Below are 18,593 nucleotides of genomic sequence, written 5' to 3' on the forward strand. Positions count from 1 at the left end.
TGCTCCTACTGCATGTGCTAGCTTTTTGGGACCCTAGTCTATTTGTTTATTTGGATGCAAAGCTTCCTAGGACTGGATGCGGGGGTGGCTTGGTTCCCACAGGGCAAGATTCCCTCCCCTCTCTTAAGGAGGGAGGGGGAGGGAGGAGGATGAGTGGGGGAGTGGGAGGAGAATGGGAGGAGGGGAGGAAGTGTAAATTTTTTGAATGGAAAAATAAAAAAAGAAAATGGATGGAGCTAGAAAACATTATTTTGAGTGAGGTAACCCAGACACAGAAAGACAATTATCATACATACTCACTCATAAGTGGTTTTTAAACATAAAGCAAAAAACAAAACCAGTGTACAAACTACAATCCCAGAGAACTTAGACAACAATGAGGATACTAAGAGAGATTTACATAGATCTAATCTATATGGGAAGTAAAGATAGGACAAGATCTCCTGAGTAAATTGCGAGCATGGGAATCTTGAGGGAGGGTTGAAGGGGAGAGGGGAGAAGCAGGTAGGTGAGCAGAGAAAAATGCAGAGTTCAATAAAAAATCAATAGAAAAAGAAAGGCACTTACAACACATTTAATGGACTTGTTTTAGTTATGTGTATAGGTGTGTTGCCACATATGTGCTTGTGATTGTGTCTGTGGATGGGTGCCATGTGTGTGTTTGGGGTGGACATGGAGTCCAGAAGAGAGCATCTTATGCCCTAGATATGGAGTTTTAGAATATTGTGAGCCTTCAGAGGTAGGTACTGGGAACTGTATTCCAGTCCTTTGCTAGAGGTTAGGAATTTTAATTTTTATCTATTTATGTGTGTGCAGTCACATATGTTCAAGTGCCCATAGAGAGCAGAGGATGGTATTGGATCCCATATAGTTAGAGTTATAGGCAAATGTAAACTTTCTGTCATAAGTGCTGTGACTCTGTTGTTGGTAACATTTCTCTTCCAATTAGTGTTAGTCCTTGCTACTAAATTGAAACTGGACTACAAACCCATAATCAGTGGGTATTTTTAAATTTAATATCTGTTTTATCAATCAAAAATGAAACAGAAGGGCTGAGAATATGTATCTCAGTAGGTGGAGAGCTAGCCTGGCATGCATGAAGTCATGGGTTCAATTTTCAGTATTGTATAAGCTAGGCATGGTTGCATAGAAGTTAAGAAGTCATTTTCAGGCACACCATGAATGTGAGGTCAGCCTGGGCTACTAATGTGGGTTTCCCCTCTTTATACTGTGAACATGTTTAATTACCATTGGTTAATAAAGATGTTGCTTCAGACTATGGCAGGCCAGAATATAGCCAGTCAGAAAATCCAAACAAAGATATATAGAGAAAGTAGGTGGAATTAGAGAGACACCATGTAGCTGGCAAAGGAGAAAGACACCCTTGAAACTTTCAGGTAAGCCACAGCCTCATGGTGATACATAGATCAATAAAAATGTGTTAAGATGTAAGAGGTAGCCAATAAAAAGCCCAAGATAACAGGTCAAGCAGTGTTGTAATTACTATAGTCTCTGTGTGATTTTTTTGGGGGGGTTGGATGGCTTGGAAATGAATGAGCAATCTTTGTTTACAGACTACATGAGATCTGCTCTCATAAGGAGGAGGACGTACAGACTATTTTGAAGTTAGCTGATCACACGAAAGTGTTTCAAATGGACAAACTGGACAGAATTTTAAACATAAAACACATGAGGACTTTGAAAAATAAATTGGGGGAACCTGGAAGATTATATTGCTACATATAAGCACTTGTGTGCACTAGAAATAAGGAAATAAGTAAGAATGGAAGACTCCCTTTACATTAGTTACTGATGCACACATGTAGAATAAAGTCTGGAAATTAACAACCATGATAGTAATAGTGGTTTTAAAGTAAAATATAAACATGGATGGGAGGCTAAGGAGATGACTTATTGGGTAAGAGAACTTTGCTGCACAAGCATGAAGACCTGAGTTTGAATCCTCAGTGCTCATGGAAAAAGCCAGGTTGGGTGACACAAGCCTGGAATCATAGGGACCTACTGGCTGCCAGCCTAGATTCAGGCTTGTTAAGAGACTCCATCTGAAGGAAATAAGTTAGAGAGTGATTGAGGAAGATACTTTTTGCCTTCCTCTGGAATCCACAGAGATATAGGGGTGTACACATGTCCACACAATTATGGCCAGATGCATATACCACCCAAAGAAGATAAAAATCTAAAATTGATTTTTAAGTATGTAGAAGTATAAAGAGAACCAGTGTGTTTATACAAAGAGCTTATTCTCCAGATGCAAGCCATTCAACCCATGAAGAAAAGTAAATTTTCACCATAGATTTAGGTAGAAAACACATGTTCATAAGAAAGCATATGCACCATTTACGTACATGCCTCCTGTCTGGATGTTTAGACTCAAGTGTCTAAGCAGAGTTCCCAGTCAGTGTACTGGAAAGACAGAAACAGCACCTGTCCAAACCTAGGTGACATTAAGAGACCACTGAAAACTTCCATCATGGCTACCCTTCATGATTTGGAACAAACTTGTGCCCATGTACTTCTAGAAAATTCCACACTGGTAATAGCCATGCCCTTCTTTCAGTAACCTGGCAGAAGGATTCTTCTGCTAGACAAACCTTCTCACACATTTTCTGAGCTATCTGACCACTCCCTGAGAGCTTCCTTGTCCATATTCCAGGGAGTCCTTGGTTACCTTTATGAGATTCTTTGTCTTTGGAATTATTTTGAGAGTTCAACATCAGCTGAAGAAAATCTACTTGGTGCTGGAAACAGAAAGAGAAGTTGTAAAAATAGAAGGTCAATGGTAAGGTCATAAGTCAGAGGTGGATCAGTAGTGCAGAAGCTTACCCTCCTTTCTGAGAATGTAGCTCCCTTAAATTCACAAATGTGGTTAATGTTGCTTGAGTTATCAAAGAACAAAAGCATCCATAGCTAAACCAGGAAGCAATCCAGCAACTATATCAACCACTTTTACAATAAATTACAATAGATACAATTTTAAACAATAACATCGATTTATTTGAAAATGATTTTCAAGCAGAAGAAAATAGTATTTCACTTTTTAATAATTTTGTCTATTCTTACATAGTTTCATAGATGTATACAATGAGGTATGGTCATACCCACCCCACCATTTCCACCATTCTTTCCCTTATATATCCCTTATAACATTTCTTTCTCCAAACTTTATGACCTTTATTAACCCACTGAATCCAAGTGCTGCCACCCATATGTGACTGGATGTAGGAATATCCCCTGGTGCATGAAAAATCTACTGGTGGCTATACCCTCTCTCTCCAGTCACCAACTACCAATAGTTCCTCAGGATGGTGTGGGTCTTGGAGAGGTCTTCCCTCATTTCTGTTGGAGATTTGGTAGTGTTATCTTTCAGGTCCTGTGCCTTGCCAATTTTTCTTAATTTCAATCCTTATACAAGACACTCTTCATTTCTTTACTATTGCTAAGAGTTAATTCCTGGCTTACTCTTGATAAGTTTTTTAAAATTCCAACTTTTACTCTCCAAGAAATAGAAATATTCTTTTTTCTCTCTAAATATTACCTCTTCTAAAAGTCTTTATTGATAGAACTGACATGTTCACAGCCCAACACATAGTCAGAAGTTGGCCTTCTCATGATACCACCATTTTTTTTTACCTTCTGGTTAGAATGCAGGCGATTTTCCTTAATTCTGTCCACGAATTTTTTGAAAAATGCTATTGAATCCTTTGGGAATATGGAGATATTTAACCTCTCATATATTGGTATAAGAAGTGGAAAGAGTGCTGGAAAGGATAGATTAAAAAAATAAGTTTTAGTGGAAGTACAAGTTTCATTTAGAGAAACCATGAAGCAATCCAAAGAATAAGTCACCAGTGTCTACCCAACCATTCTCTTTGTGATTTTGCTCACACTAGGTTAGCACCATAATACTCCTTCTGCACCCTGGAGTAACCCATAGAAACAAATCTGACTCTTGGATTTAACTCTGCTCCTGTAGTTTTGGGATCCAAAATATAGACCTGGGACATTGACATGATTCAACAGCTAAAGGGTCCTGCAGAAAAGCCTAACAACCTGAGTTTGATCCCTACATCTCACACTGTGGAGAGAACAAATTACTGCATGTTGTCCTCTGATCTGTACATGCCACATAAACACCAAAGTACATGTGTGCACACACAGACAAATAAATCAATAAATTTCTTTTTAAGCTGATAAATATATAGTAAAGACAGAGCAGCTAAAATAACGTTTATTTCTCAATTGGCATGATATGAATAAAACTAGCACCAAAAGGATATTTGGAAAGTTAGTTATTTGAAAATTAATCAGTACACTCTTATTAAATAGCCAATAGTTCAAAGAGCTCCAGCAGGATACTGGAAAGTTTATTGAGATACAGTTTCATGATGGAGTAATTGCCTAGCATGTATAAGATCTTGGGATCTCCTCGAAGTAGCAAAAGAACAGAAAATGTCTTGAGAGAGTGTGAAATGCGCACACACCAAGATTGTATAGAGAAAAGGCACAGAGAGGCTTATTGTCTGGGATAATCTTCATGTAAACTGTGAAGAGTTGTCTCTGTAAAGGCACTTTCTGATTGGTTTAATAAAGAGATGAATGGCCAACAGCAGGCAGGAGATGATAGGCAGGAATTCTGGTAGGAGACAGGCAGTCTAGGAAGAAGAGAGGTATAATCCACTAGCAAGATACAGAGGTGCGGGGATAGGAATGGAGTTTCAGATGTATATATGGAGAAGACATAATGAACCATGTGACAGAAAGTAGATTATTAGAAATAGGTTAGTTTCAGTTATAAGAGTTATCTGGGAACAAGCCTGAACTAAGCCCAAGCTTTCATATTAATAAGTAATTTCTGTGTTATTATTTGTGTTCTGGTTGTCCAAAGAAAGTACAGTCACAGGCTTACAGCTTTAATTTTCTTTCTTTTCCTTTTTTTTTGGTTTGGTTTTTGAGACACAGTTTCTCTTTGTAGTTTTTCTAGCTGTCCTGGAACTAGCTCTTGTAGACCAGTGTTAACTGCTGGGTGGAGCATGGAGAAACTGGCACTCTCATGCACTTTTAGAAAATATGTAAAATGCTGCAGCTACTGTGAAAAATGTATGTGCAGTTGTTTAATATGTTAAAAATGGGGTTACTTTATAACTCAGTTACAAAGATTCTGAATGTATACCCAAAACATAAAAACAAATATTCAAACATAACCTTTTATGTAAATGCTCCTAGCAGCAAAATTCATGGCCAAAATATAAAACTAATTTCAGTGCCTATCAATGAATATGGAATATTACTCATTCATATACATAATAGACAGTTACACTAATATCATTTAATAGTGTGCTAAATGATTGAGACCTTTCACAGAGATGACATAGTCTATGATCCCATTGATGTGGAATACTCAGAATATGTAAATATACAGAAAGTGAATTTGTGGTGGCTCAGGTCAAGGCTGCTTGAAGGACTATGGTGCAAATGTGCATCATGGCTAGAACAGAGCACTCTGTAGTTGACATTGGTATCAGACCATGTAGATCATCAGTCAGTGCAGACCCTTGAGTGATCAGTGAGCTGAGAATAAGTGACTGTTGAGTGCTGAGCCTTACATGGAGCATCTATATCAACCCACCACTCCAGGTTCAAGAAACTTCATGAAGGAGGGTATGAGAATAAAGTAAGAGTCAGGGAGGGGTGGTGTGAAATGCTATATCCTGGTCATGGAATGGCCCACTCCTGAGCTGACCAACTGCATGGGATCACATTAATATTGGTCAACATCCTAACAGGCAGTAATTGATTGGACTTACTGGTGACTTAAAAGTGGGAAGGGGCATATATTGATAGAAAGCTATGTTGGGATGTCTGAGGGAAGTGGGGGTGAGAGTTAGGAGAGGGTATAATCAAGATATATCATATACCTGTATGTATGATATTGTCAAAGGATAAATAAAAGAATTCTAAATCAAAGCCAAGAGTAGTGGCTTAAATCTTTAGGTACAGCATCCAGGTAGCAGAGGTTGTGTAATCTCTGTGAGTTCAAGGCCAGCCTGGTCTACATAGCAGCTTCCAGGAAAGCTAGAGCTACACAGTGGGAACCTCTCTAAAAGAAAAAAATTAAGTTCAAAAACAAAAGTAAGGGAGTACATGTCTTTGAATGTACTAAAAATATCAGATTGTAAGTACAATCCGTTAAGATTGTAAATTACATGTCAGGTGAATTACATGCCAATAGAGCTGTTAGTTTTGGTAAGTGTGAAAGAGAAATGCAGAACTGACAAACATGGCCACAGACAAAAGCACTGGGTCAAAAGGCAGAAGAACCAGCATACATACCTACTGACATTAACAATGGATCAAAGAGATCCATTTTAAAGAGGTTCTCGATCTTTTTCACAAAAGGATCATTTGGGTTGTTGAGGGAATCTACACTCACACCAAATGCCGTGCTTGTGATCACATCCATGCTATAGGCCCCAAATATTCTGAGGAGATAGAGACATGGAACTTAACACATGCAGCTATAAGCCTGAAATAATTCATATTCTTGGGCAAGACTGTTGGGAGTTGCAGACCCTCAGACCCTGAACTTTCTATAACCTTTTGCCTGCTGAAGGAAACAATTTGTTTTTCTTTGCTTGCAGCTTCTCTGAGCACAGAACCCTCATGAGTTCCTGAAAACAAGGAAGTGGTTTCTGGTGGACTTGCAGTAGAAAATCCAGAGAGCTAGGACATGGCCACTAGTCAAGAAGAGCACTATATATGCTGCCTTGGAACATAATAAAAATTGGCATTCTTGCTTCAAGAGTGACCCATGTCTCTGTATGTTCTTTAATCCCCAGGCCCTTGCCCGACCATGGTTCCAGGTGGTGCAGGTGCCACACAAGATAGGCTAAACCACATCACCTCAGTTGACCAAGCACCTTCCCCTCCTACCCACCTTATATTGATGGAGGCGGGTCTTCTATCAATCTGTTGATTTCATTGGTTAATTAATAAAGAAAACTGCTTGGCCTGATAGGTTAGAACATAGGTGGGTGGAGTAGACAGAACAGAATGCTGGGAAGAAGGGAAGTGAGTCGGATGCGATGAAGCTCCGGCCCAAGATGGACATACGCTAGAATCTTCCCGGTAAGCCTCCACCTCGTGGTGCTACATAAATTATTAGATATGGGTTAAAGCAAGATATGTGAGAATTAGCTAATAAGAGGCTGAAACTAATGGGCCAGACATTGTTTAAATGAATACAGTTTGTGTGTTGTTATTTTGGGGCATAAGCTAGCAAGGCGGCCGGGAGCTGGGCCGGAATGCAGACCACTGCTCCCATCACTACATTATATCCTTGTGACCTTGGTACTATCATGTTTCTTTTTTAACTGTACATTTTGTCATCTAGTGTCTAAAAGGGAAAGAAAAAACAGCTGGATATGTGAGACACACAGAAGGATAACCCTTCTGCCCCAGCTGCCCTTCCTCTCCCAGAACCGCAATGGATGTGCCACTACTCACTCTTTCATGTTGAGAGGCTTGCCTTTCTCTGCTTCTCTTCTTAAGTATTTTACTAAAATATCTCCAGACTCTTCAATGATGGGGAACATCTAAGCACAAAACACAAAGGCACCCATAGTTAGATGTGGAGATTCAAGTCATACAAACATTTCAACAAAAGGTTCCTTTGGTCTACCTCTTTGAGTTTTCCACTGCTGAAGGCGGGAGACAGCAAGGCTCGAAGTCTCTTCCACTCCTCATCCTTAGATGCAAAGATGGCTTTACCCATTATTCCCACTGGGCCAAATACCTACCATAAAAAAACATTACAGATATTGCTCTCTGTAAGTACAGACCTTTCCATGGTTGCAAAGTGCTAGGTGAATATTAGTTTATAATAATTAGTTATTGACTGTTTACTATAGACCAAGCCTCATCCTAGATGCAAAATGGTCAAAATTTCCTTACAACCTTTAAGAAATCAGTTGTTTACTGGGCTGCCTGTTGAGCTTTTAAATATTTTTATTCCAGGATCCTTGTAAATGTAAATCTCCCCATGGTTGAAAAATTAGTTTCAGGGTTGAGGGTAGAAGATGGGAATAAGACTTAGTAGATTCTCCAGAGTTATGTAGATGGCAAATGGCTTGGGGATAAATAGAAAGCTAACTTTGCATCAGACAAGTCCTTCTGCTCCATATTGTTTAATTTTTAATTTTTTATTTATTTATTTTTCCATTAAAAATTTTACACTTCCTCCCTTCCTCCCATTCCCCTCCTGCTCCCTCACTCACCCTTTTCCCTCCCTCTCCCTCCTTAAGAGAAGGCAGGGAACCCTTCCCTGTGGGAAGTCCAAGGCCCTCCCCCCTACATCCAGGCCTAGGAAGATTTGCATCCAAATAGACTAGGGTCCCAAAAAGCCAGTACATGCAGTAGAAACAAGTCCCAGTGCCTTTATGAATGGCTTCTTAGTCAGCTTCTTGAATATCACCATAGAATCTTCGCTAGGCAACGGATGGAGATAGAGACAGAGACCCTCATTAGAGCAACAGACTGAGCTCCCAAGGTACAGTTGAAGAGCAGAAGAAGGGAGAAGATAAGCAAGGAAGTTGGGACCACGAGGGTTTGGTCTACCCTCTGAGACAGTGTGCCTGTTCTAATGGGAGCTCACCAAATCCAGCTGGGCCAGGACTGAATGAGCATGCGATCAAACTGGACTCTCTGAGTGTAGCTTCTGCTCCATATTTACAACATAAACAATGTGAAAATGATGTCTTAATGTGGTGCATGCATGTGTACATGTATGTGCATGTGGATATGTGTTTGTCTATGCATGTGTGTCTTTGTGTAGAGTATAATTCTGGTGTGCATTCTCATTTGGAGAGCAGAGATCTGGCATCTTTATCACTCTACAGCATTTTTGAGGCAGCATCTCTCACTGGAACTAGAAGACTTTGATCTGATAGAGTAGCTAGCCAGCAAGTCCCTAGGATCTACTACCTATTTCCAAACACAGTTTGTAAATAACACAAGCCTGCTGGTATGCCCAGTTTTTATGTGGATGCTGGTTATCTAAACTCAGATCCTTTACCCATGAAGACATTTCCCTAGTGAGACACTTAAAAGATTTGATGTTTGGGTTTTTTCAAGATTTCTTTGGTATTGCATGTATGTATGTATATGTGTGTGTATGTATGTATGTGTGTGTGAACGTATGCACATATGTGTGCAGTGTAATTAGAGGCCAGAGGAGTGAGTTGGATCTCCTAAAGCAGGAGTTACAGGTGATTTTGAGCTGTTGGATGTGGATGTAGGCAACCAACCCCCATTTTCATTCATAGCTTTCAGCCACTAAGTCATCTCTCTATATCCTGGTTTATTTGGTTTGGGGTTGTTTTTGGTTTAGGAAAAGTGTTGTAGGAATAATTTTTTAAATTTTTAATGCATCGATAAAAGGGAAAATACAGTTCTATTTCCCTGGTGGGAACTTTTTTCTATCTTCTACACTTATATTTTATACTACAGTGGAGTAGGTGGGCCTTCTGTTTAATGTGTTACTTTCATTGGTTAATAAAGAAACTGCCTTGGCTTTTTGATAGGGCAGAATTCAGATAGGTGGAATAGACAGAACAGAATGCTGGGAGAAAGAAAGCAGAGTCAGGCAGATGCCATGATTCACCTTCCCAAGACGGACACTGACTAGACTCATGCCGGTAAGCCACCACCTCGTGGTGACATACAGATTATTAGAAATGGGTTAGTCAAGATGTGACAGTTAGCCAATAAGAGGCTACAGATAACGGGCCATGCAGTGTTTAAATGAATACAGTTTCTGTGTAATTATTTCAGGTGTAAAGCTAGCTGGGTGGTGGGACACAGCCCACCACTCCTTCTACACTACAGTATATTCTATTTTATACTAATAATATAATCATATTTTATGCTTCCAACTGCTGTTATATTAAAGCACTCAGTACAACAGGAAGAAATGGAGCTTACTTCCTTTAATGAAGGGCAGTTGTAAACCAGCACTTCAGCCAACTCCACCAGATAACCAGATGAATGAGGCCCAGAGAGATGGCTCAGGAGGTAAATGTGCTTGCTGCTAAGTCCAAAAACCTGAGTTCAATCCCCATCACCCATGGGGTAGAAAGAGGGGACCAAAATGTTCCTCCAGATAGAACAGTAGGATAGCCATGGTTTAAAAAGAGAGAGAAATCATTGAACTAAGTATCATACCTCACACACAAATTAACATAAATAAAACCATAGATTTAATACCTAATCTCAACAGGATATATTTTTTTACACAAGCAAATTAACACAGAACGGCCAGGTAACTAGTCATCAACTTGACACTGACTACACAATCCACTGAAAAGGGAAATGGATGCAAAGGAAGAGAAGAAGGCAGGCTGTACACGGAGGGAATTTAGGTCATGGCGTCGCTCTCTTTTTTGAGTATTTGTCACCACACAAATCTAGACCTGTGATAAACTGTACTGTACCACACAGACATAAGAAAGGACCCGTGAAACAGGAAACGTAAACACAATCTAGATGACAACAGTGTTTATCTACAAGTAGATTACAATAATATAGTAATTTATACTTCCTCATTACCAAAATGAATACCCAGACCCTGCTTGTATATTATTGTGGAAGCCACATGAATCTATATTTATTTCATTTTTAAATTCAGTAAATAGACAGAAGATGGCAGTGCGTGCTCTTAATACCAGTACTCAGGAGGCAGAGGAAGGCCGATCTCTATGAGTTCAGGGACAGCCTGGTCTACAGTGTAAGTTTGAGGACAGTAAGAAATACACAGAGATACACTGCCTCTGAAAACCCAAAGCAAGCAAATAAGAAATTCAATAGGTAAAAATAAAGGTTTATATTATTAAATGGGGGAGGCTTGGGTGATGGTTCAACAGTTTAAGATCAACAAGTGCTTGCTGATCTTCTGGAGGAGTAAGGTACCAGAACCCAATGTCAGGTCCCTCTAACTGTTTGGAACATCAGCCCCGGGGAACCTCACATCCTTTTCTGGCATTTGAAGGATTCTACACACATATTGCATTTACTCTTATAGACATACATATATACACATAAAAATATCAACAAAAATAAATCTTTAAATTTTTAAATTAAAATAAAGTTACCTACCCGTCGGTTTGTGAACACAGAGTAGCATTCCTTCACTAATACATCCTTGATCATCTCTGTGTCTGTGATAGCCAACAGAGGTATTTGACCATCAAACAGTCTGTGTGGGGAAAACAGCCCATTAAACCAAGCCAGGTTCTGAAGTGGGAGCCCAAATTCACACTTCGACTCCAATGTTACGTGACCATCACTCTGGTTATACAACATGTTGTCACAGGAATTCCCAGTCCATCTTAGGAAGTCTGACTAAGGATCCATGGAGTCTTTGTAAAGTAACAGGTGATGTCATTGAAGACAAAATGAGTCACTTAAAGACAAAAAAAACCCAGTTCATAGTGGAAATCTTGTAGAGTCATTGCAACTCAGGTAAACATTAGGATGAAAAAGTTGTTTCTCACTGTATGTAGGGTAATGACAGAATGTATTAGTTCTTTGTTCAAGGCTCCTAGATCGTGGAGAAATCATAGTTGGGAACGGTGATTGTTTTCTACGACTTATAGTTGTTTTCTCTATGGGATTTCCATACATTGCATGTTTTTTTTTTGTCACAATACTATCTAGGAATGCTTGGAGGGGTTGAATTATTGGTACTACAAACAGTGCACAATAAGGACTGGAATTGCAAGGTGGAATTTTTTGGGGGGGGAAACTATAGAATAGCTCAATGGGACTTTGACATGAGGAACTTGTTGTACCCCAAATACAACCTTTGTGTAGCATCAATAAACATGCTTCTGAACAAAGGTTTGAGGTTCAGTTCACAGAAACTGCTCCTCACTGCTGCCAGAGAGCCCAAAATTAAATTCTGGGGTTTCTTTCCATTGAACATCCTACATAACAGGAAACACCAGATATTTGGCACTCCATCTTATGGGTTCAGAGATGAGAGAGGTCCAGACATTTCAGGAATGAAGGTAGAGTATGCTCAGAGCAGGCAGTACTGCAGGATAGGATTAGGACGGGGGCATTTCCCATCTCAGGAGCAGCAATATGCTGGTTACTTAATGTTTGTTAAAAGGAAATGGAGTGACTGTGAAACAAAATCAGCTTACAGAGATTCTGGTATTAGTTAACAGGCATTGTTATTGGTTTCATGCAGCTCCCTATGTTCAGTGAAAACTGGTGGTATGGAAGCCAGTGTTGAGAACTGAGTTCATCTGAGAGAGGAGCTTATACATCCCAGAGAGGAGTCAAGATTTGCTCTTTCTGTAATTTGATCTCAAATGCTCTGGACCCACTGCAGAGTGAGGAATCACAGAAAACTTCGTCTGAAGTAGAATTGGGGAAGTAAATAGGAAAACATTCAGGCTCACAATTGTCAGTGAGCAGAAGAGAATGTTTCCTCACAGGAAGACAGGAATGTTGTTTCAGAGGAAGAATAAAGTGAGGAGGGTCAAGTTAATGGAGATGAGACACTGAAAGTAACAATAAATGGAACCATTTGAAACTGAGAAGCTCCTGTAAGGCAAAAAAACATGATCAAAAAGACAAAATTGCAACCAACAGAATGAGAAAAGATATTTACCAACCCCATAATGGACAGACGACTGATCTCCAAAATATATAAAGAACTCAAGAAACTAGACATCAAAATAGCAAACAATCCAATTTAAAATGGAATATAGATTTAAACAGACAATTCTTAACAGAAGAATCTAATTGGCTGAAAGACATGTAAGGAACTTCTCAACATCATTAGCCATCACAGAAATGCAAATCAAAATAACTCTGAGATAACATCTTACACCTGCTAGAAGGGCTAAGACCAAAATCACTGTTGACAGCTTGTGCTGGAGAGGATGTGGAGTAAGGAGAACACTTCTCCATTGATGGTGAGAGTGGAAACTTGTATAGTCACTTTAAAAATCAGTATAGCAGTTTCTCAGAAAATTGGGAATCAACCTAGGTCAATACCATACCACTCTTGGACATATACTCAAAGGATGCACTATCATACCATAAGGGTATTTGCTCCACTATGTTCATAGCAGCATTATTCATAGTAGCTAGAATCTGGAAACAACCTAGATGCCCTCAACTGAAGAACTGATAAATAAAATGTGGTACATTTACACAATGGAGTACTTAGCAGTAAAAAACCAATGATATCTTGAAATTTGCATACAAATGGATGGAACTAGAGAAAACTATCCTGAGTTAGGTAACCCAGAACCAGAAAGACAAACATGGTATATGGTTCCTCATAAGTGGATATTAGACATAAAACAAAGGATAAATAGGTTACATCCCACAGCCCCAGAGAAGCTAGGTAAAAAGGAGGACCCTAAGAGAAACATACATGGGAGGCTCCAGGAAAGGGAAAAAGTGAAGATCTACTGTGCAAACTGGGAGGGGTTATAAGGGAAGAGATGGGGGATGGGAACCTGAGGAATCCAGACAGTCAACTTGGGGAAGGGACAGAGAGGGAGAGCAATGAAAAAGATATTGTGATAGAGGGAGTCAATATGGGTTTAGGGAGAAGACCGTTTTAAGGGAAACTCCTAGGAATACACAAGGATGACTCCAGCTAAGACTCCTAGCAATAGTGGAGAGAATTCCTGAACTGGCCTTGCCCTGTAAGCAGATTAGTGATACCCCTAAGACCCATCATAAAAACTACATCCAGTAACTGGTTGATGGAAGAAGATACAGTGATCCACAGCTAAGCACTGGGCTGAGCTCCTGGAGTTCAGTTCAAAGAGGGAGGAGAGATCATATGAGCAAGGATGGTCAGGATCATGATGGGGTGAATCACAGAGACAGCCAACTTGTGCTAGTGGTAGATCAAGGACTCTGGACTGAGACCCGGGAAACCTGCATGGGACTGAACTAGGCTGTTTGAATGTGGGTGACACTTATGTGACTTGATTTATTTGACGGTCCCCTGACAGTGAGCCCAGGACTTATCCCAGGTGTATGAACTGCTTTTTGGAGCCCATTACCAATGGTGGGAAACCTTTCCCAGGCAGATTCAATAGAGAGGGCCTTGGTTCTGTCTCAACTTGGTACCCCAGAGTTTAGAGACTACCTAAGGGAGGCCTTTTCTCCTTTGAGGGGTGGAAGGAGGGTCAGATGGGAAAAGCTGGGAAGGGAGGAAAAGGGAAAGGATGGGAAACTGGGGTTGATATGTAAAATTATTTTTTTTAAAAAATTAAATAATAAAAAGAAAAGAAAAAGAAAAAGAAAAAAGAGACAATGGGAATTCATCTCCTCTTCCTTCTTTAGATGAAACAGACTTATAGATGTAAAAGGTTAAAGCACCAGCTGCACATTTGTAAGAATTAAGGATACATGTGGGCAAACTCCAGAGACAAAGAATAAGAGAAACTAAAAAGGGAATCTTCACAGGAGAAAAGAGGAAAGGAGAAGGGACATCAAAATTTTTTTCCAGTTAAAAAAACAGAAGTGTTTAATCAAGATAAAAGACTTTTCCCAGTAGAAGAAGGGAAACTGTTCATCTGAGGCCTATAAATAGAAAGGGCTCAAGAGATGAATAATGAAAGGAGAGAAAATTCATTTTCAGTGAGAAGTAGAGGAAGGGCAAAGGCCATATCTAATAGAAAAAGGACTTCATGTCTGCTGGAACCCAGAGCTCTCTGGCTGGGTAAAGCCTGTCAGTGCTTTCTCCCAAGGGCCAGCAAATACAGAGAGACAACACCTGAATTTGAGAGAATGATGGGTGGGCTCCTCTGCTGCAACCTGAGCTTGCATAGTTGGCTCAGAACTTAGAATTTTTCTTGTTAGTTTGTTTAATATTGGTTTAAATGTTTTTTTTTTGCTTTTCCCTCAGAGGAGGAATAACTCCATATAAAATGTACTTTCATTGGAAATGCATTTTTCCTCTTAATAGTGGGAATAACTCATTATCAGTGATCCCTTCATGGGAGAAAACAAAGCAAGCCAGTCTTGTAGTACAGAACACAGTTGCTATCAGAGCATAAAGTACTAAGCCAATGTTGTTTCAATTTCCAGATGTATTAGTCAGTTACCATATGGAAGATATTCTCTTTTCTTGATGATCTGATTAATGCCTAAATGAATGTTTAATTTTCATAATAAATGAACTAAAAGCAAAATTCTTAATTTTAAACCATGTCATTGGGTACCATCTTCTCTATTTATCACTAGTGAGTTTTTTTAATCTGCCTTTTAAATTTCTTTCCAGGGACTCTTGGTTAAATTCTATAAAATGTAATACCTGAAACAGATCATGTTATTAGATTATTAATTAATATGGCTGTGAAGGCTAAGCTCATGGAAATAATATCTTACTGACAAAAAGCCTACAAAAATGATTTTACTAAATAAAATGCAGATAAACTGTCCACACTGTTAATAATTGGCATGCCTCATTAGCATGTTTTTGGGGATCTATAAAAAGAATCCTCTTTTTAAGATTTTTATAAAAACTACTCTGTGGGTAAATACTAAATTTACCTTTTAAAATAATTTAAAGAATGTTTTTAATGCTTTTATAAATAACTTTTTAAAAAGGACAAAGAGAATGTTCGTACAGAAATTCCACATGCTCCATAAAAAAGACTGTACCCATTCTGGGATATATAGCTCAAATTAATATTCCTACAATTTCAGAACCAGCTCATAAAACATTTTGAAAAGTGGGATTAATTACTGAAATAGGTATTGAAAGAAACTGTCAATGAAAAACACAGGCCATACAGACAGGTTGCTCAGAAACAAGACAAGGCAGAAATTATCTACCCAAATTTGGATTAGGGCCAATGCTGGGAACCCAAATGCTCTGCCTTTAAAATTGTTCACTAATAAGCTTGTATGGGTGGAGCAGGGGCTTATAATTTTAAAAAGTTCAGGCTGTTGAACAATTCAGACAGAACAGTTAGATACTAAATACACTAAACCCCTACAAATCCTTGCCATTCTCCTCTATTTTTAATAAAATAAATCTTACAAATGGTGAATAATGACTGATTTTAAAAGCTGTAAACCAAGTAATTCAACCCATCGGTTCTTTACAGCCTAGAATTCCATTACCTTCTTTATTGTCTAAGGCTTGGGTTATAATAGTTGTTAATTTGGAAGATTGGTTTTTTACTATTCCCTTGCAGGAACAAGATAGATAAAAAGAAATTGCTTTTACAGTTCCTACTTATAATAATACCCAGCCTGTAAAAATGATATAAATGGAAAATCCTTTCCCAGGGAATGCTAAATAGTACAACTTTATGTCAATATTTTGAACAATTTCCTCAGTTCACTATTTATCAAGCAATTGTTAAAAGCTCTAATCACACCTTAAAAGTGATGTCACTTATGAAAGGCTATATATTTTTAGAGCAAGGTCAACAGTTTGGAGGCCAGGGAGTTGTTGACACCATTGCAAGCTCACTTTCTATTCCAGAAACTCTCTGAAAGAGTATTAAGAAGAACATATAGGATGATTGAATTGATAGGTGCTGTGGTAAGGAAATTATTGTATTGACTGTAACTGTTGTCATTCCTGGACTAGCCCTTCATAAGGTAATTCAGACTGCTGAATTAATTAAAGTCTGGCATAAACATGCTTCAGAACTTTGGACTCAGCAAAATAGAATAGAGAGTAAGGTAGTCAAAGAAAAACTGATTTGAGATAAGTTGTAACTCTAATGGGAGTTCAGTTAGAGACATTAAGGAAGCAAATTAAAATGTGATGAGAATATTACATCTTATTGTATTACATCTTTAAGGTTTAATGAAAGAAAGTATGATTGGGAAAGGGTTAAGAATTGGAGTCCCCTAATTCTTCTCAAAGGATTTATGATTTACAATAAGAAATGAAGGAAACTTTTATAATTGAGTTAACTGATATATCTGGAATGGATGTCATGGGAAAGCACTGCAGATTCCTTAGCGTCATTCAATTCTGTTCATCATTTAATTACATTTCTTATTCTAATGATTGTACATTTATTTTTTCTGTAATAATTTTACTGGCTTTAAAATGTATTCTAGCTTATAAACATATGACTGAGAGACAACATGATAGAGAAAAAGCTATCTTCACTGTGTGATTGCATAATCATCAATATAATTAAAATAGGTTGAACAAAAGGGGGAAATGCAGTGGGAATCTAGTAGTTATTGTATCTAGGGTAAACTTTAGAGTGAAAAAGTTGTTTCTCACTGTATCTAGCATAATGGAAAAACATATTAATTCCTTGTTCAAGGCTCCTAGACCTTGAAGAAATCATAGTACAGACTGGTGATTGTTTTCTATGATTTTAGTTGTTTTTCTGAAGGGATTTTCCAACTGTTGCATGGTTTAATCATACATTTTAGAATATCCAGGCATGCTTGGTGATCTTGAATTATTGGGCACTGCAACAATGCACAATAAGGACTGAAGTTGCAGGTGTGTGATGATTTCTTTCTGAGAACATATACAACAGAGTAAAGGGACTTTGGCATGAAGAACTGATTGTACATCAAGCACAAACTTTGTGTACAGTATGCTTCTGAACAGAGGTTTGAGGTTCAGTTCACAGAACCTGTTCTTCCCAGAGAACCTAAAATTAAATTCTGGAGTCATTCTCCTCATTTGAATGTCCCATACAATACAAAACACTCAATAAGAGTTTCTAAGGACATCATAAATAGAAATAACAAGTGGAATTTTTTAAAGTCTAAATGTTTATACGTGAGAGTTGCTTATAGCATTTTCTGTGATTTTTGCATACTTAAAATATTGCAAGTGGATGGAGAGATGGCACCACAGTTAAGATTACATATTGTTCATACAGAGTACCTGCATTTGGCTTGTACTGCTCACACTGGAAAACACACAACCAACTGTAACTCCAGCTCCAGGAGGATCCAATGCTTCTGGCTTCCATAATCATCAGCATTCATGTGCAGACACACACACACACACACACACACACACACGTAATTAAAAGTAATATAAGTACATGCTGAAAAAATATTGGGGCTCAAGAGATGACTTAGTGGTTAAGAGCAGTGGTTTCTTATCCAGAGGACCCTGGTTCAATTCCTAGCACCCAATGTGGCAGTTCACACCTGTCTGTAACTCCAGTTCCAAGGCTTCTGACACCCTCACATAGACATACATGTAAGCAAAACACTGGTGAACATAAAATAAAAATAAATAAATAAAATAGTAAAATAAAATATAATAATTAAACCCTAAAATAAAATTTTAGTATCAATATTAAATATTTTAAAATAAAAATAAATCAATCAAAAGAAACTAAAATATTAATCTTAAAAATAATAAAATATTTCAGTATCTGAGCTTGGGATATAACTTGGTGGTAGAATGACTGCCTAGACTGCACCAGGCCATGGTTTTGAAACACTGAGCTGAACAGGTAAGTGAACATGCAGAATTTATATGCGGCGCCTTACATAGCTTCTCTGAAGCTCAGAAAGAACATTAGAGCCAAGTC

General features: G+C 38.4%; 1 protein-coding gene across 5 annotated transcripts in view; it reads right to left on the reverse strand.

The window, feature by feature from the left end:
- The window catches only part of LOC119825569 (cytochrome P450 3A11-like), a 794,398-nt gene that overhangs the window by 687,568 nt on the left and 88,237 nt on the right, over positions 1-18,593 (reverse strand). For 2 of the 5 annotated variants that reach the window (XM_038346528.1, XM_038346525.1), the window contains 6 exons: positions 11,170-11,269; positions 7,700-7,813; positions 7,525-7,613; positions 6,352-6,500; positions 3,652-3,779; positions 2,690-2,759 (listed from right to left, as the gene is read on the reverse strand). The exons of the other annotated variants lie outside the window; for them this stretch is intronic. In XM_038346528.1, coding sequence (XP_038202456.1) covers positions 2,690-2,759; positions 3,652-3,779; positions 6,352-6,500; positions 7,525-7,613; positions 7,700-7,813; positions 11,170-11,269 — 650 coding nt within the window. The remainder of the gene's footprint in view (positions 1-2,689; positions 2,760-3,651; positions 3,780-6,351; positions 6,501-7,524; positions 7,614-7,699; positions 7,814-11,169; positions 11,270-18,593) is intronic. 5 annotated transcript variants of the gene reach the window in all.

The sequence above is a fragment of the Arvicola amphibius genome, chromosome 10 (genome assembly GCF_903992535.2).
Source record: "Arvicola amphibius chromosome 10, mArvAmp1.2, whole genome shotgun sequence".
Classification (NCBI taxonomy): Eukaryota; Metazoa; Chordata; class Mammalia; order Rodentia; family Cricetidae; genus Arvicola; species Arvicola amphibius.